The sequence below is a fragment of the Macaca nemestrina genome (assembly GCF_043159975.1).
Source record: "Macaca nemestrina isolate mMacNem1 chromosome 6 unlocalized genomic scaffold, mMacNem.hap1 SUPER_6_unloc_1, whole genome shotgun sequence".
In the NCBI taxonomy this organism is placed as follows: Eukaryota; Metazoa; Chordata; class Mammalia; order Primates; family Cercopithecidae; genus Macaca; species Macaca nemestrina.
In genome coordinates this window covers 194,217-213,570 of record NW_027257564.1, presented here as the reverse complement: position 1 = coordinate 213,570, position 19,354 = coordinate 194,217, and the positions used below count along the sequence as shown (strand labels likewise).

General features: G+C 47.5%; 1 protein-coding gene across 9 annotated transcripts in view; it reads right to left on the bottom strand.

The window, feature by feature from the left end:
- LOC139361088 (disco-interacting protein 2 homolog C-like) overlaps window positions 1-19,354 on the bottom strand; it is a 163,381-nt gene that overhangs the window by 47,432 nt on the left and 96,595 nt on the right. For 6 of the 9 annotated variants that reach the window (XR_011618642.1, XM_071089556.1, XM_071089559.1 and 3 more), the window contains exon 1: window positions 9,299-10,511. The exons of the other annotated variants lie outside the window; for them this stretch is intronic. Coding sequence is in view for 5 of the 6 variants with exons in the window: in XM_071089556.1 (XP_070945657.1) it covers window positions 9,299-9,335 (37 nt within the window). In the remaining variant the exon portion in view is untranslated. Of the gene's footprint in view, window positions 1-9,298; window positions 10,512-19,354 lie in introns of those variants that run through there. 9 annotated transcript variants of the gene reach the window in all.

Sequence of the window (19,354 nt, the reverse complement as noted above, 5' to 3'; positions counted from 1 at the left end):
CCACACCTGGCCGGGAGGGTCCCACAGCCACGGAGCCTCCCTCATTGCTAGCACAGCAGTCTGTGATCTACCGGCAAGGCAGCAGCGAGGCTGGGGGAGGGGCGCCCGCCATTGCTGAGGCTTAAGTAGGTAAACAAAGCTGCTGAGAAGCTCGAACTGGGTGGAGCTCACAGCCGCTCAAGGAAATCTGCCTGTCTCTGTAGACTCCACCTCTGGGGACAGGGCAATAACAAACCCAGCCGAAACCTCTGCAGACGCAAACGAACCTGTCTGACAGCTTTGAAGAGAGCAGTGGATCTCCCAACAGGGAGGTGAGATCTGAGAAGGGACAGACTCCCTGCTCAAGTGGGTCCCTGACCCCTGAGTAGCCTAACTGGGAGACATACCCCACTAGGGGCAGTCTGACACCCCACACCTCACAGGGTGGAGTACACCCCTGAGAGGAAGCTTCCAAAGCAAGAATCAGACAGGTACACTCGCTGTTCAGAAATATTCTATCTTCTGCAGCCTCTGCTGCTGATACCCAGGCAAACAGGGTCTGGAGTGGACCTCAAGCAATCTCCAACAGACCTACAGCTGAGGGTCCTGACTGTTAGAAGGAAAACTATCAAACAGGAAGGACACCTACACCAAAACCCCATCAGTACATCACCATCATCAAAGACCAGAGGCAGATAAAACCACAAAGATGGGGAAAAAGCAGGGCAGAAAAGCTGGAAATTCAAAAAATAAGAGTGCATCTCCCCTGGCAAAGGAGCGCAGCTCATCGCCAGCAACGGATCAAAGCTGGATGGAGAATGACTTTGACGAGATGAGAGAAGAAGGCTTCAGTCCATCAAATTTCTCAGAGCTAAAGGAGGAATTACGTACCCAGCGCAAAGAAACTAAAAATCTTGAAAAAAAAGTGGAAGAATTGATGGCTAGAGTAATTAATGCAGAGAAGGTCATAAACGAAATGAAAGAGATGAAAACCATGACACGAGAAATACGTGACAAATATACAAGCTTCAGTAACCGACTCGATCAACTGGAAGAAAGAGTATCTGCGATTGAGGATCAAATGAATGAAATGAAGCGAGAAGAGAAACCAAAAGAAAAAAGAAGAAAAAGAAATGAACAAAGCCTGCAAGAAGTATGGGATTATGTAAAAAGACCAAATCTACGTCTGATTGGGGTGCCTGAAAGTGAGGGGGAGAATGGAACCAAGTTGGAAAACACTCTTCAGGATATCATCCAGGAGAACTTCCCCAACCTAGTAGGGCAGGCCAACATTCAAATCCAGGAAATACAGAGAACGCCACAAAGATACTCCTCGAGAAGAGCAACTCCAAGACACATAATTGCCAGATTCACCAAAGTTGAAATGAAGAAAAAAATCTTAAGGGCAGCCAGAGAGAAAGGTCGGGTTACCCACAAAGGGAAGCCCATCAGACTAACAGCAGATCTCTCGGCAGAAACTCTCCAAGCCAGAAGAGAGTAGGGGCCAATATTCAACATTCTTAAAGAAAAGAATTTTAAACCCAGAATTTCATATCCAGCCAAACTAAGTTTCATAAGTGAAGGAGAAATAAAATCCTTTACAGATAAGCAAATGCTTAGAGATTTTGTCACCACTAGGCCTGCCTTACAAGAGACCCTGAAGGAAGCACTAAACATGGAAAGGAACAACCGGTACCAGCCATTGCAAAAACATGCCAAAATGTAAAGACCATCAAGGCTAGGAAGAAACTGCATCAACTAATGAGCAAAATAACCAGTTAATATCATAATGGCAGGATCAAGTTCACACATAACAATATTAACCTTAAATGTAAATGGACTAAATGCTCCAATTAAAAGACACAGACTGGCAAACTGGATCAAGAGTCAAGACCCATCAGTCTGCTGTATTCAGGAGACCCATCTCACACGCAGAGACATACATAGGCTCAAAATAAAGGGATGGAGGAAGATTTACCAAGCAAATGGAGAACAAAAAAAAAGCGGGGGTTGCAATACTAGTCTCTGATAAAACAGACTTTAAACCATCAAAGATCAAAAGAGACAAAGAAGGCCATTACATAATGGTAAAGGGATCAATTCAACAGGAAGAACTAACTATCCTAAATATATATGCACCCAATACAGGAGCACCCAGATTCATAAAGCAAGTCCTTAGAGACTTACAAAGAGACTTAGACTCCCATACAATAATAATGGGAGACTTCAACACTCCACTGTCAACATTAGACAGATCAACGAGACAGAAAGTTAACAAGGATATCCAGGAATTGAACTCATCTCTGCAGCAAGCAGACCTAATAGACATCTATAGAACTCTCCACCCCAAATCAACAGAATATACATTCTTCTCAGCACCACATCGTACTTACTCCAAAATCGACCACGTAATTGGAAGTAAAGCACTCCTCAGCAAATGTACAAGAACAGAAATTATAACAAACTGTCTATCAGACCACAGTGCAATCAAACTAGAACTCAGGACTAAGAAACTCAATCAAAACCGCTCAACTACATGGAAACTGAACAACCTGCTCCTGAATGACTACTGGGTACATAACGAAATGAAGGCAGAAATAAAGATGTTCTTTGAAACCAATGAGAACAAAGATACAACATACCAGAATCTCTGGGACACATTTAAAGCAGTGTGCAGAGGGAAATTTATAGCACTAAATGCCCACAAGAGAAAGCAGGAAAGATCTAAAACTGACACTCTAACATCGCAATTAAAAGAACTAGAGAAGCAAGAGCAAACACTTTTGAAAGCTAGCAGAAGGCAAGAAATAACTAAGATCAGAGCAGAACTGAAGGAGATAGAGACACAAAAAACTCTCCAAAAAATCAATGAATCCAGGAGTTGGTTTTTTGAAAAGGTCAACCAAATTGACAGACCGCTAGCAAGACTAATAAAGAAGAAAAGAGAGAAGAATCAAATCAACGCAATTAAAAATGATAAAGGGGATATCACCACCGACCCCACAGAAATACAAACTACCACCAGAGAATACTATAAACACCTCTACACAAATAAACTGGAAAATCTAGAAGAAATGGATAATTTCCTGGACACTTACACTCTTCCAAGACTAAACCAGGAAGAAGTTGAATCCCTGAATACACCAATAGCAGGCTCTGAAATTGAGGCAATAATTAATAGCCTACCAACCAAAAAAAGTCCAGGACCAGATGGATTCACAGCTGAATTCTACCAGAGGTACAAGGAGGAGTTGGTACCATTCCTTCTGAAACTATTCCAATGAATAGAAAAAGAGGGAATCCTCCCTAACTCATTTTATGAGGCCAACATCATCCTGATACCAAAGCCTGGCAGAGACACAACAAAAAAAGAGAATTTTAGACCAATATCCCTGATGAACATCGATGCAAAAATCCTCAATAAAATACTGGCAAACCGGATTCAGCAACACATCAAAAAGCTTATCCACCATGATCAAGTGGGCTTCATCCCTGGGATGCAAGGCTGGTTCAACATTCACAAATCAATAAACATAATCCAGCATATAAACAGAACCAAAGACAAGAACCACATGATTATCTCAATAGATGCAGAAAAGGCTTTTGACAAAATTCAACAGCCCTTCATGCTAAAAACGCTCAATAAATTCGGTATTGATGGAACGTACCTCAAAATCATAAGAGCTATTTATGACAAACCCACAGCCAATATCATACTGAATGGGCAAAAACTGGAAAAATTCCCTTTGAAAACTGGCACAAGACAGGGATGCCCTCTCTCACCACTCCTATTCAACATAGTGTTGGAAGTTCTGGCTAGGGCAATCAGGCAAGAGAAAGAAATCAAGGGTATTCAGTTAGGAAAAGAAGAAGTCAAATTGTCCCTGTTTGCAGATGACATGATTGTATATTTAGAAAACCCCATTGTCTCAGCCCAAAATCTCCTTAAGCTGATAAGCAACTTCAGCAAATTCTCAGGATACAAAATTAATGTGCAAAAATCACAAGCATTCTTATACACCAGTAACAGACAAACAGAGAGCCAAATCAGGACTGAACTTCCATTCACAATTTCTTCAAAGAGAATAAAATACCTAGGAATCCAACTTACAAGGGATGTAAAGGACCTCTTCAAGGAGAACTACAAACCACTGCTCAGTGAAATAAAAGAGGACACAATCAAATGGAAGAACATACCATGCTCATGGATAGGAAGAATCAATATTGTGAAAATGGCCATACTGCCCAAGGTAATTTATAGATTCAATGCCATCCCCATCAAGCTACCAATGAGTTTCTTCACAGAATTGGAAAAAACTGCTTTAAAGTTCATATGGAACCAAAAAAGAGCCCGCATCTCCAAGACAATCCTAAGTCAAAAGAACAAAGCTGGAGGCATCACGCTACCTGACTTCAAACTATACTACAAGGCTACAGTAACCAAAACAGCATGGTACTGGTACCAAAACAGAGATATAGACCAATGGAACAGAACAGAGTCCTCAGAAATAATACCACACACCTACAGCCATCTGATCTTTGACAAACCTGAGAGAAACAAGAAATGGGGAAAGGATTCCCTATTTAATAAATGGTGCTGGGAAAATTGGCTAGCCATAAGTAGAAAGCTGAAACTGGATCCTTTCCTTACTCCTTATATGAAAATTAATTCAAGATGGATTAGAGACTTAAATGTTAGACCTAATACCATAAAAATCCTAGAGGAAAACCTAGGTAGTATCATTCAGTACATAGGCATGGGCAAAGACTTCATGTCTAAAACACCAAAAGCAACGGCAGCAAAAGCCAAAATTGACAAATGGGATCTCATTAAACTAAAGAGCTTCTGCACAGCAAAAGAAACTACCATCAGAGTGAACAGGCAACCTACAGAATGGGAGAACATTTTTGCAATCTACTCATCTGACAAAGGGCTAATATCCAGAACCTACAAAGAACTCAAACAAATTTACAAGAAAAAAACAAACAACCCCATCAAAAAGTGGGCAAAGGATATGAACAGACATTTCTCAAAAGAAGACATTCATACAGCCAACAGACACATGAAAAAATGCTCATCATCACTGGCCATCAGAGAAATGCAAATCAAAACCACAATGAGATACCATCTCACACCAGTTAGAATGGCGATCCTTAAAAAGTCAGGAAACAACAGGTGCTGGAGAGGATGTGGAGAAATAGGAACTCTTTTACACTGTTGGTGGGATTGTAAACTAGTTCAACCATTATGGAAAACAGCATGGCGATTCCTCAAGGATCTAGAACTAGATGTACCATATGACCCAGCCATCCCATTACTGGGTATATACCCAAAGGATTATAAATTATGCTGCTATAAAGACACATGCACACGTATGTTTATTGCAGCACTATTCACAATAGCAAAGACTTGGAATCAACCCAAATGTCCATCAGTGACAGATTGGATTAAGAAAATGTGGCACATATACACCATGGAATACTATGCAGCCATCAAAAAGGATGAGTTTGTGTCCTTTGTAGGGACATGGATGCAGCTGGAAACCATCCTTCTTAGCAAACTATCACAAGAACAGAAAACCAAACACCGCATGTTCTCAATCATAGGTGGGAACTGAACAATGAGATCACTTGGACTCAGGAAGGGGAACATCACACACTGGGGCCTATCATGGGGAGGGGGAAGGGGGGAGGGATTGCATTGGGAGTTATACCTGATGTAAATGATGAGTTGATGGGTGCAGCACACCAACATGGCACAAGTATACATATGTAACAAACCTGCATGTTATGCACATGTACCCTACAACTTAAAGTATAATAATAATCAATAAATTTTAAAAAAAAGAAGTTAAAAAAAAAAAAGGAAAAAGGACCTTGTATAAAAATGATGCAGAGAATTCTTCTCAAAGGCCACTGGGACACACACTTTGTTGGTGACCAGCTGTCTACCGTCACGGCAGCGAGACAGACAGAGCTCCACGCGTGAGCAGTCACAGCTCCCGTGACCCACACCAAGACCCCCAGGGTGACGACAGGCCAACCAGCAGCCTTGGAACGTACACTTCCTTCCCGAAATAGCTTCCCGAGAGACAATAAACAGTGATAATTGCAGGCATTTCTATGACTGGGAAGCAAGAAACCCTCCCAGTCCTGTTCCTTCTACACCACATCCAGAACAGGCGTACACCCGGTGTAGAAAGCTCCCAAGGCCTGAACAGATCATTCGATTCTAATTCAGACTGACCTAATCTCTGCAGTGCAGTCCTACAAACAGACTTTCCAAAAGTTACCAAACCACTACCTCAAACCTCATGCTTTCTCTGCTTCGAAAGAGGACATGCGGCTCGGTTTATACGGCCACCAGAACACACACACGGTATTATCTTATTGCCCTTCAGTGCCAAGAAGAATCCTGTGGTCTCTCACAGTAAAAACAAAACCACATCCACCACAACCCAGCTTTTCAAGTTGCAGGGAGTTTTACAGCCTCTTTCTATGTCGTCTTCCTTTTTGCCCCAAACTGGATATTCTTTTTACTTTCTCCTTATTTCCTGAATATAATTTGATCAATATAATCAAAGTGCTTGTGTTAGAAGCAACTTTACTTAAAAAGAATTCAAAGAACTACATCAAAATATTAAGAGTAGCCATTTCAGGGTGACAAGAGAACAATATATTGTTTTCATTTTTTGCAATCAGAGGTTACAGTGCTTGATGGAATGAGGCCACGAAGCACACACACCACTGAGTTTCTAACACAGAGCAATCTATGGGGAAGGATGGAGACACAGGAAAGGTTCATTTTAAAGCAATGCAGGCGTTTTTTTCATAAAGGCAAAAGACATTTTTTAAAGTGTTTGCATCATACACAAGTCTGCTAAATTTGGTCAAAAAACAGAGAAAACAGTAACAGAAGAACACTTTAGCCCACAAGGAGACCAGCACACCCAGCTTGAGACCACTCCAGATAAGGAGTGGAGAGTGGTTTCCTCACAGCTGACCCACAGGATCGGGTAACACAAGCAGAAGGGAAACATGGGGACCACAGAGACATCAGACTGTGGACTTCATAGCAAGAGACAGCAACACAAACTAGCGGAGTAATTAAAAACTGTGGTAAAAAGAGGTCCACATTCTATTTTAACCTGAAATCAGTGGCACGGGGACCACCACACCACCCTGCAGTTGCCTCCTCCCTCCCCCACACACAGCAGCCTCCTGGGACAACATCCTACTTCCAACTTGCAGTTGCCTCCCGTCCCACCCCCCCACAGTGGCCCCCTACAATATCATCCTACTTCCACCCTGCAGCTGCCTCCCATCCCCAACACACAGCAGCCTCCTGGGACAACCTCCTACTTGCCGGCCACAGCCTGGAGCCCCCAAAGCATGGAGGGGCTTAGCGAGCCACACAGCATTCCCCCTTCACACCTGGGAAGTCAGCCCCTCACTGAAGTGGGTCCTGCGCCCACCAGCTGTGCACGATCAGAGGTGTGAGGTTATGGACCTGGTCACCCACTGTGCAGAGAGGCGTGAGGTCATGGACCTAGTCACCCGTTGTGCACGATCAGAGGTGTGCAAGGTTCCAGACCTGGTCACCCACTATGCACAATCAGAGGTGTGAGGTGATGGACCCGGTCACCCGCTGGGTATGAATAGAGGTGTGGGTGGTTAGTGACCTGGTCACCAGCTCTGCACAATCAGAGCCATGCGAAGTTGCAGACCTGGTCACCAGCTGCACCCAATCAGAAGCTTTTGAGGTTAGGGACCTGGTCACCTGCTGTGCACAGAAGTGTGAGGTTATGGACCTCGTCACCCGCTGTGCATGATCAGAGGTGGGCCAGGTTAGGGACCATGTGCGTGGTGATGGACCTGATCAGCAGCCAAGACACCTGACGTTTCCAGTGTCATCCCGGCTTCTTTCAAAACTGGAAAAGTCTTCAGATATTTCCCAAAAGCTTGTCCATCTTTGAAAACGATATGCGTGTGCACAGGTGATACCGATGACTGAAGATTGAAGTTTAGAGCATTCCAGCCCCATGCCCATGTCCCATCCCATCTGCGAAAACTTGAGCACAAACGTCTCCCTCTCTGAAGCTCCCTGAACCCTGTGGCAGGCCTGAGACTCAGGTCCAGTGTCCTGTCAGTTACACTGAACAAAATGTAATTCAACACTGGCCATGGGCCCTGTGCTTTAAAAACCACATATAAATCTCCCAAAGAACTACAATCTATGAAAGCTTTCATGGCTAGTATTTTAGGAAGACTGATCAGTCTTGACCTAAATCAAAGCCGACACTGCCCAAATTCACTCTGACCCGAGCTTCGTGCACAGGCAGCCATCGCCTGGCCGTCAGGGTGACCAGCAGCCTGGGCACAGACAGGACCAGCGCCGGTCCCTCCCTGCACCTTAAGGGGGCTTCTGAGCTGCTGTCCATGATCAGTGATGGTGACGCCCAGAGCAGCTTTCCGGGAAAGCAGTAAACCTTTCAGGTCCTCACCTCACGAGGATGGCCATGTATAAATCAACCGCCTTTGTTACTGCCCTGCCATTCTTAAAGAGGGGATGGGTTAAACTTCTTTATCCACATGCCCAACACAAGGCACACCTGCTCCAGCACGAGGCTCATCTACTTAATCCCGGGAAACTCACACAACCCACAATCAGAGGCCGCACACAATCCGAGACTGAGCACAATCAGAGACCACACACAATCAGAGGCCGCGCACAATCAGAGGCCGCGCACAATCCGAGACTGAGCACAATCCGAGACTGAGCACAATCAGAGGCTGCACAGAGACCACACACAATCAGAGACCACACACAGAGACCCACACAATCAGAGGCCACAAAGAGGCCAGAGGTCACAATCAGAGACTATACACAATCACAGGATGTGCACAATCAGAGGCCATGCACAGTCTCTGCAACCTCATCAGAAACTGTTTCTGACCATTCACCTGAGGCCACCAAGTTTAAATGAGAGGCCCAGGTTTTAAAAGACAGCAGGAGTTCTCTGAAGGCAAACTCCGTGCATTCCACCATCAGCACCATTTGTGCCTGTCACGGTCAGGAAGAACCACAACCACGTCTCGGTGCCCTTGCAGTGCAGGGCGCTGCGTTTCTCCCCCTTTCCAAACCCGCGGCGGCTCCTGGCGACCCAGCGCCTCTGCTCAGCCACAGGCCCCCAAGGCCTTCCTCCCTCACCCCACAGGGGAGCTCCCGCAGCCGGGCTATCTGGCTCATCACTCCGATTCAGTCACTTACACCCTCATTCCAGGCTGAAAATCTCTTCTGAAAATATCCAAATCTTACCCACGTCAGGCTCCATCTTTTCCCCAGAGCTCCTCATCCCCTCCAGAGCAGCAGCTCTGGTGCCCGTGCAGCCGGGGCCTGTGGGCAGATCCGTGGGCTCAGAATGCCCAGCCCCTCAGCCCCTCTGTGTGTCCCCTTACTCCCTGCTCCCTGGCGTTAATGCCCTCCGTCTTCGATTTCCTGATAGGCAAAACGGGGTTAATTCTAAGAGTGCTAACCGAACTGGATCACTTAACACCATGTCGGGCCCAGAATACCCCTTGATCAATGACAGGTATTGCTGCGCTGTTACCATTGCGCTGGGTCCAGGTTTCCTGTGAGCCCTTTAGGCTCTTTGCCGTAAAGGCCACTCAATGGTCCTGTCCAAGCCTGTCTGTGGCAGATGGACAGGTGAGTGGCCAATGCACACGTGTGATGCTGAATGGGATCGTGCAAAGCTGGCCCTGCGTATTGTGGTCAATGTAAGAAAAAAGTCGCCCATGCTTGCTTGCTGCTGCCCTGCGGTGTCCAGAAGGAGCCGCTTAAAGGCAACTGCGCCGCACCTACCTTCTTGGAAGGAGACGGCAAGACCAGACTGGCTGGAGCTGGGAAGTTGTGCGCTACAGATCAGGGCTGCGTAACCCAGGGAAGGCATCACTCGAAACACGTGCTGGAGGGCAGCCAATCCGACCCGACCGTCCACCTCCAGGGTCAGCCATGGGGCTCCACTTGATGTGTCATCCTGATCACCCTTCACAGAGCAAATGAGCCTTTGACTTCAGCTTGTCCTAGGTACAACACCGACTCCCACCTCCCACGTCCTGAACCAGCCTGTTGCGGGGATTGCTGTGGAGGTAGAGGAGCAGGCCCAAGACATCTAGTGGCATTTCCTGGCAAGGACACTCACCATGCTCGACCATAAAACTCGGGTCAACTGGTTTTTCGGAGGGACTGTAATTTACTTGTGGCACGCATGGATACTGATTGACCCAGGGAGGGGCACGGAGGAGGCTGAAGGAAAACCCATGGTGACTGCGCCAGGCATTCCCGCCCACACCGACATCTTCAGACTAGGGCGGCGTCCTAGTCTTACAATCAAACCGAAAGCCCAGAGAAACTAGGGACCTTGTCCAAGACCAGCAACAGGTATGTGGGCAGCTGGGATTCAACTAAGTCCTTTCCTGGATCCATCCGCGCTGCTCCCTGCCCCCACTCCCACCACCCCGCCATGGCCCCCGATACACACAGCAGGTTTGAACATCAGGCACCCCGCACGCAGAGTACGGAGCAGAGCCGGCTTCCGCAGTGGGATCTCACACACATCCCACTCCCCCCTTCTTGCCAAATGCCTCGGGACTCTGTGCGGTCAAGTCTGCAGATGTGGCCTCACTCTGCGCTAGGAGATCTGGGTGGACGGCAGCGTTTTGCAGAGTGCTCCTCCAGACGGGGCTCGTCGGCTGATCCATGAGACACAGGACACCTGAGAGAAGGGCCGACAAACCCCAGAGTCGCTCCCAACATGGAGAGGACAGGACCACAGCGGGGCTCTCGCAGTCCACGCTTTGGACAGGTCTTGCTGCAAATTGTGGTGCTCGTCAGGCGCGAGGAAGTTTCCCAGGGCAGGAGCTCTAAGTGACACAGCAAAAGCGACACAGGCGATGCAGCAGGACGTACTTCAACTCAGGGCTCAGGAACCACGGGGTGCAGCGCGGCCTGCAGCAAACCAGACACATCAGAAGCCAATGTCCCACCTTTTACATTCAGTGACATTGAACGGAGGGAGTTATCTGTAGCAATGGTCCTCCTGGGGGACCCGTACAGCACGCATGACCACCGACACTGACCACGAGTCCTTCCTAGGTCCTGGGGGCTACCCCACTTTACACGCACGGTTCCATGCACAAATCTATGCGTGGCAGTTGTTAGCCCCAGCTTAGAGATGAGGAAAACGCTGCTGGAAAAGCTAAGTGAGAAAATCAGACTTCAGCACACCTGCCATCTCCAAGACCACTACTACTCTATGTGCTAGGGTCTCAAGGGTTGGGTGTGTGGCATTTTAAGTGACTAATCATAGGTGGTTTTCTTCTCTCCTACACCTGTTTAGCCTGAACGTGCACGTACATGCTCTGCTGCAGGTGCACTGCCGTATGTAGACCAGCAATGCTCTTTCCTGCCTCGGGTTCTCGTCACTGCCTTCCGGAAAATCTCACCTGCTTTACAGCCAAGCCAGGTAGGCCTGGTCAGCCGCACAGTGAAACTCCTGCAGTGTCAGAGCTAAGTGCTGGCTGAGACTTTAACAGCGAAGACAGTGGAGTAATGGGGATAAACTGAGCAAAACTGTATTGTAACGCAGATGAACGTCTAGAAGCAAAAGAAGCTGACACCCCTAAGACAGCAGGCGACTGTCTCTCACTATGATGTTAATAGCAGCTTGCTGTTTCCAGTGTCTCCGTGTGCCAGGGTTTCCAGTCAGCGTTTGTGTTTATCTGCTCTTGGGCTACCTAATCAAACCTCTGCAGAGATCAGGGATATCTAAATTGACCCAGTATCTGCAGGCTGGCTGCTCAGAGGCCGTGGTGTGGAACGGCCAGGACATCGCTTAGTCATACGGGGCACAAGCACGTCACTTGCCACTCCTGTCTTTCTATTTCATCAAACCCTCTTTTCTCCTGAATATTGACCATAGCAAAGTCATTAGCCTTCGAGATGCATTTGAAACATCAACTTGCTTTGTTCAAGAGGTTTAAGACGCACGTAAGTCTTTCTTGCCATGCTCAACACACACAGCCGGCCATTTCTGAAGTCAGTGTTTCTGGAACAAAAGCCTTGGCCTGCCCCAGTGAACATTCACAATGAGCACACTGTCACAAGGCTGCTTGGCCAACCAGCAGGGGGCAGGAGAGAGCTGCAGGGACCACGTGGGGTCCCTGCAAAGGTGCCTCACTCCCTCAAATCAAGAGCGGTGCCTCCTGCCAATCCAGCGGCTTCCTCCAAGGGGAAGAGGCCTCTTCAGCTGCTACTGCACTGATTTCAGACGGCTCAGCCAATGGGGCAACAGATTCAACAGAGTTCCATGTTGTTTAAGGAAAACTTCTGTTACCAGGCAACCTTAGTACCATATTCAACGTAAAATAACCAACAACATTGTTTCCAAAACAACATGCTACTAGTGCCTTATCCTTCAATGCTGCTTAAACACGGAAAAGTATGAGGAAAAAAGAGCATGGCACTTACTTCTTAAAAAATAACCCCTCTTCCAGGTTCATTTTACCCCTATCATAAAGACTTAGAACTATGGATTCCCTACAGGAATGTGGAGTGGGGTTGGATCCCCACACTGACCCAGACCCACCCCAGGTCAGTCATCCCCCCACCACGGGGTTCACACCTCTCCAGGCCCTGTCACCTCATCAAGGAAAGGTGGCGTCTCTGAGCTCTCTTCGCAGGAAGCACCCGAACGGGAGCTAGAGACAGACACACCCACAACTACTTCGAAATCCTAAACATATTTAAGGACTTCATTATTAGTTTTTTAAAACTGTAAGAACAAAGTGACCCTGGTTTTAACCTCTCTGCCACAATAACACCGTGTACATCTGTCTTTTGCTATTTGTTCCTTCTCCAGCAGCTGCTGCCTGGCTGGCCGACTGCAGAAGAACAGCCTCTGGTACTCCCGGGAAGCCCTCAGTAAAAGCGTGAACACCACGATCACGTCTCAGGACGCCGCACATGTTAGGGTCGCCCACAGACCGCCATTCCCAGTGCCTAGAAGGCACTGAACGGGCCTCCTGCTCTTTGTAAATGTCAACTTTCCTAAGCTAAGTTGTGTTGAAAATTTTTAACTGCAGTCCACACGTACTTCTTTGTGTCTTGTTTTTATCCTAGAGGAATACTTTTATGGAAAATTAAGCTTGCAAGGTTGAAGGATTTTCTGAAAGTCGACTCCTAATCCTGGAAGAAAAAAAAAATGGGCCAAATGTGGTGCTCACGCCTGTAATCCCAGCAGTTTCGGAGGTTAAGGCCAGGAGATTGCTTGAGCCCAGGAGCTCGAGACCAGCCTGGAAAACATGGCAAAACCCTGTCTCTACTAAAAATACCAATAATAATAATAATAAAGCTGGGCATGGTGACGTGTGTCTACTCACAGCAACTCAGGAAGCTGAGGTGGGAAGATCACCTGAGCCCAGGAGGTGAAGGCTGCAGTCAGCCCAGATTTGCATCACTGCACTCCAGCTTGGGCGACAGAGTGAGACACCGTCTCGAAAAAACAAAAAGCAAAAACAACTGTATAAATCATTATAGAAGGGAGCTGGCCAGGCGCAGTGGCTCACGCCTGTAATCCCAGCAATTGGGAGGTCGAGGTGGGCAGATCACCTGAGGTCAGGAGTTTGAGACCAGCCTGGACACTATGGCAAAACCCCATCTCTAATAAAAATACAAAAATTAGCGGGGCATGGTGGTGGGTACCTGTAATCCCAACTACTGGGGAGGCTGAGGCAGGAGAATCACTTCAACCCTGGAGGCGGAAGTTGCAGTGGGCCGAGACAGCATCACTGCACTCCAGCCTGGGCAACAAGAGCGAGAGTCCACTTCAAAAAATAAAAATAAAAATGAAGGGAGTTAATGTTTTTCATTTAAAGGAAGAGAGAAGAACATTCAGTATTTATACCTCTCAAGCACACATCTCCAGTGGTGTCCTAAAGTATTCAAGATACACTTTCCTACAAATATAGCTCAAAACTACTCACCAAGTTACATGCTAAAAGCACATGCATTGTAAGAATGCTACATTATATTTTTTGAGCATCTGTATCCAATATTTTAGCATACTGGCAGTTTTCCCTTCAGGTGCTGTATGCCTAAATTATTACATGTTTAGTCCTTCATTTTAGAATTTATGACTATTATGCTTTAGGCAATAAACATAAGCTACTAAATTAATGACTTAGGGGAAAAGTTACTAAGTTAACTTGGAAGTTAAACTTTGCAAACTGAATTTCTTGGACCTCATTCAAGCTAGATGATCAGTTTTTTAAATTGTTTCTTGTGTGTTTCCCTCGAGGATGGAAATAGCTTCACTCTCATCCACTGTGCACACTGCAGCCCACGCCTCTCGTCCACCGCACCACACTGCAGCCTGCAATTCACCCTGTACCAGGCTTTCCACACCGTACCTGAAAGTCACTAAGTATAACCAAGAAGGAAATGAAAAGCAGATAAATGACCGCCACCCCTACATCCAGCATGCAAATGTTAAACATTCATCAAAGTAAAACCAAAAACCCACGTTAGCTCACGATTGTAACTGGTAGAGTTATGTGCATGGCAATTTAAAAAGTCTAGTTAAGTAAAAACCTAATTGAGACTCTCAAGAAAGACATCTGCAAAGATTGACAGTGAGGAGAGGACTTCACTCTGCATCCAGCCTGTTCTGGAAGCCACGGCCAAATGCCAGGTTGTATAGATCCGAAAAGCAGGAAAAAACAAGTGTTGAAAGGTGTACAGTCTCAGCAATGTACAAATTCGATGTAGGATGCTCAGAAACCTTGAATTTCCAATCAGGAAACAGCAACATGAGCAAGTTTCCCAGCAGTGCCCACTTTCTACCTACGGCACGTGTAACAGTTACGCTGGCCACCTCCGGGGGGACAGAGGCTTCCTGGTCACATTCGCTCTGGCAGCCACACAGCTGGCCCCGCCAAACACCTGTCTAATACTGAGGAACCACTCTCTCCCTGGGCTTTGCTCACTCTAGCCAGGAGAGCATATTTACAGAGTACTTTACTGAGTCCTCGTTCAATGCGTCAAGCTTGTTGAAGGCAGGGCAACCCCATTCCTGGCCCAATTAAGTGAACTGAGCAGAGCAAATGCCTCCAGTTGGACGGCACTCAGTCATGACAGCAGTGGCCACTGTTCACAGGGCGCTGGCTTCATGCCGAAAACAGTTACAAGCGTCTTCTCTCTGTCCGAGGAATGTGCACTGCAACCCTGTGGGGCCGTTTGCAACGTCCACCAGAGTTCTGAGGCAGCCAAGTCCAGGCTGTCCGTGGGCCTCGCCACGTGGCCGTCCACATCCCCTGCAGATCAGACCTCACTGCAGGGATCACATGCTTCCTTCACCACCTCCTCCTGGCCCCTGACATCAACCCTCACCACTGCTGCCAACACTTGATTTTCTTATGGCTCCTGAGGGGCCTGTTCTGCCCTTCCCTGCTCCCTGCGTCCGGCTTGGAGGGTGCCCACATCAACGCCAACGCTCATGTAATCACCAACCTTTCCACGGGGCTTGATGCCTAGGAGTCTCAATATCAGAAAGTCAGATTCCTGTGCTTGTTGGAGAATTTCTTCCCATTGTACAAGTGAAGGAGATAAAATTCTAGGTGCCTGCAATAACCTCATTTCCACAACGAAGCAACTTCAGTAGTAGCACAAAACAAACAAACAAAAAAAAAAGTTTTTTTTAAACTTCTTTTATACAAGCTAAATACAATTTAATTTTTACATCCACGTTCTCATCAGCTCCCACCTGGTGAGCAGGCAAATAGTAATTTTCAAAGAAACAAATTGTTGCATAATTTTAACACTTAGCATTATCACTATTAAGCAAGAATTATCCCAAAAATACATGATGATCTTGTTCTCACATTCAAAAATTGATTGTCACACAGTGAAATAACACTTAATGCAAAGGAAAGTTTCTTTTCAGGTATCTGTCCTGGAAAAGAAAAAAAAAAAGATTTCTGGCAAAGAGATAAACATTAATTATGTAACAATCCAAAATGCCTCTGGGAAAAATGATGTCATCCAATTAGTTCTTTGAAGTGTTACAAATGCAGCTGCGTTTTAATAGTAATTTGTCCATAATTATCAAAAGAGTCTTTAAAAATCTTAGTGCTGAAATAACTATAAATGGATATAATACGCAAAGCAGAAGAGTTAACATTTGGGGTAGATTTTGGCCCATATTTTTAACATATGCATAGTTATTCACCTAGTTGAAGCTTATCCCTCTCCTCCTAGGCTCTTCAAGACTGATTTTGAAACATAGACTGGCTTTTGCTACATGAAGACAGCTTTAAAAGATGTCAGGATCAGGCCGGGCACAGTGGCTCAAGCCTGTAATCCCAGTATTTTAGGAGGGCAAGGTGGGCCGATCATTTGAGGCAAGGAGTTCGAGACCAGCCTGACCAATATGGCAAAACCCAGCCTATATTAAATATTTTTGTAATTAGCCAAGCGTGGTGGCACACACCTATAATCCCAGCTACTTGGGAGGCTGAGGCAGGGAGAACTGCTTGAAGCCAGGAGGCGGAGGTTGCAGTGAGCCAAGATCGCACCACTGCACTCCAGCTTGGGCGACAAAGAGAGACGGTCTCAAACTAGAACTTAGCCCTCAGGAAAAGCATTGAGCACCCCCCACCCAAACCAACCCAAGGAATCACATGGCAATGGTTATCATCTGATTTCGACAAATAAAGTTCTGTTCTCCCCTCTGAACACAATGGTAAACACCTGCCATCAGCCCACAGAAACTCCCAGGACCCAGTAACACTGGACTAGCAAGATCAATGGGCCACGTATGCAGGGTTCAGCAGCAGAAAGTGATGGCACCGAGAATGGTGTGTGCTCAAACCAGATTCCTTGCTTTCGGGGTGAAGGGGCTTCCCGGGAAAATCTAGTCCAGTGGGATGGTTTCCACTTCCACCATGAGGAGGAAATGGGGGGTTTCCTGAGGGCACCGACAGGACCTGGGTCTCTGCCCCTTTGTCCTCTGTCCTGTTATGGGATGAGGGTGGGCTGAAGGCAGGTTTCCCCTACATCTTCCGGGCAGGAGAGATGGAGCTGACAAGTGGACGACGCTATTTCCAAAACATTCCCATGTTTATAACCTGTTATCAACCTGTTTTCCCTGGAAATCAGTGAAGCAGCATCATTGACTCTCTTCCATTAGGGACAACCCGGTGTTATGGGAGGCAGGAGACGACATGCGAGCTGGTCTGAGTCAGTCACTTGTGTCTGGTCCCCAGCGTGCTCATCTATCAAATGGGCGGCCCCACAGACCAGTGACTTTGAACCAGAGTTCCATGGAGGTTGCCCAAGGACAGGGAGGGGGAAGAGGGGGAAGAGGAGGGAGGGGGAAGAGGAGGGAGGAGGAAGAGGAGGGAGGAGGAAGAGGAGGGAGAAAGGAAGGAAGAAGGGGAGGAAGGAAGGAAGGAAGAAGGGGAGGAAGGAAGGAAGAAGGGGAGGAAGGAAGGAAGAAGGGGAGGAGGGAAGGAAGAAGGGGAGAGGAAGGAAGGAAGAAGGGGAGAGGAAGGAAGGAAGAAGGGAAGGGGAAGGAAGAAGGGGAGGGGGCGGAAGAGAAGTGTGGAGGGAGGAGTGTGGAGGGAGGAGTGTGGAGGGAGGAGTGTGGAGGGAGGAGTGTGGAGGGAGCACTGTGGAGGGACCACTGTGGAGGGAGCAGTGTGGAAGGAGGAGCAGAAGGGGGGTTCTCTGAGGAGGAGGGCCAAGTTTTTGAGGTGTCTTGGAGTCAGAGGTGGCAGTGGCTTGGGCTCTAGGCCCTCTGTTGCATAGTTTTAGGCTTTAACTATTTATATTTGTGGACTCTTTAAAAGATTTAATTTGAAGGAAACCGGAGTTGGGGATACCTTGCTTCTAAAACACAATTTCTCAAGCCTGAGACTAAGTGCTAGGCATTGCTCATTCTGTTACAATCATTTCCTCCTATTTAAAATCAGCCACACACCCCCAATATCCCTTCAGGGCAAACACCTTTTCCGAGGATCTCAAACAGCAGAGCGAGCGACCCGTGACCTCAGCCGTGGGCACGAGGAGCGAAGAGGAGACGTGTGGAGAGGGCTGCTGATGACATGAGAGGTAGAGGCCGGGCATCTCCCTGCAGGGGCTGTCCTCCTCCAGGCCTAAAGGACATCCTCGACTCTGGGGTGAACAAGCAGCACAAACTATCAACACTTATTCCAAAAGAACAGGAAGAAAATTCAAACGAAGTTAATACAGTTACCCCAACACAACACTGCAGCAGCCCAGAAACAGGAGGGCCATTGGGCCTGAGGTGGGCGGTTCCAATAGCAGGACAGCGACGTTGGCATTAGGGCTTTTCGGCAAAGAAAAAAAAAAAAAAAGACACAAAAGGTAACATAGGCCACCCATTATTTCCTGCCAGTGGAAAGACACCCACAGGCCCCCAGATGCCAACGGCCCCTTGGGAACGAGCTCACGCAGCACTTCAGGTCTTCACACGAGCAGGCACGTGGTGTCCTCAGTACCCCCGCCTGTGACACACACACCACACTTGACTCCCATACCTGAGGGTCCAGGGGAATGGCGGGAAGTTCTCAGGGGACCGGGCATCCTGTGAGGGCACTGCATGACTATGTACCTCAGAGGGGTCCCCGGGCAGCTGCTCTCTCTCTCCAAAGGATGAACTGGATCCTGACCACACCCAGATTGTGCTGGCCTCCAAGCCGAGCGCCAACATCTCACATCCAAAGGGATGCACAGATGTCTGCTGCACGTGGAGCCCAAGTCCCTCGCAGAGCTCAGGACGAACCCAGTGTCCAGGCCTGGGGCCGTCACCAGCCAGGAGAGGTGTCCGGGGCACTTCCCAGCGATGGCTACAAGAAGAAACAACTCAGGACAAAGACAGTGTCCAGGCCCAGGGCCGTCACCAGCCAGGAGAGGCGTCTGGGGCATTTCCCAGCGATGGCCATGGGAAGTAACAACTCAGGCCCATCAGGGCTTCCTCATTATGCGGGTGTTAGAAGTAGAGACAGAGGTCCAGGTCTAGTGGCACAAACAGCGACGGATCCATGGAAATGCGGGCGTGGCCCCTCCATCCCAACAGCCTGCATGGCTACTCCATTCTGCTCCCATCACACACATCCCCACACAGCCAAGCCCCTTCTCCTTTCCCCCACTGGATTCATTAAATCAAACCTCGCTGTCCTTGGCAAATGTACCATTAATTTACTTACTGCTCAGTAAAAAAGCACACTTCCAGTTAACATGACACCCCCGCTACAATAGAACAGCCTTAATTCAGACATGACGCAGAGGAAC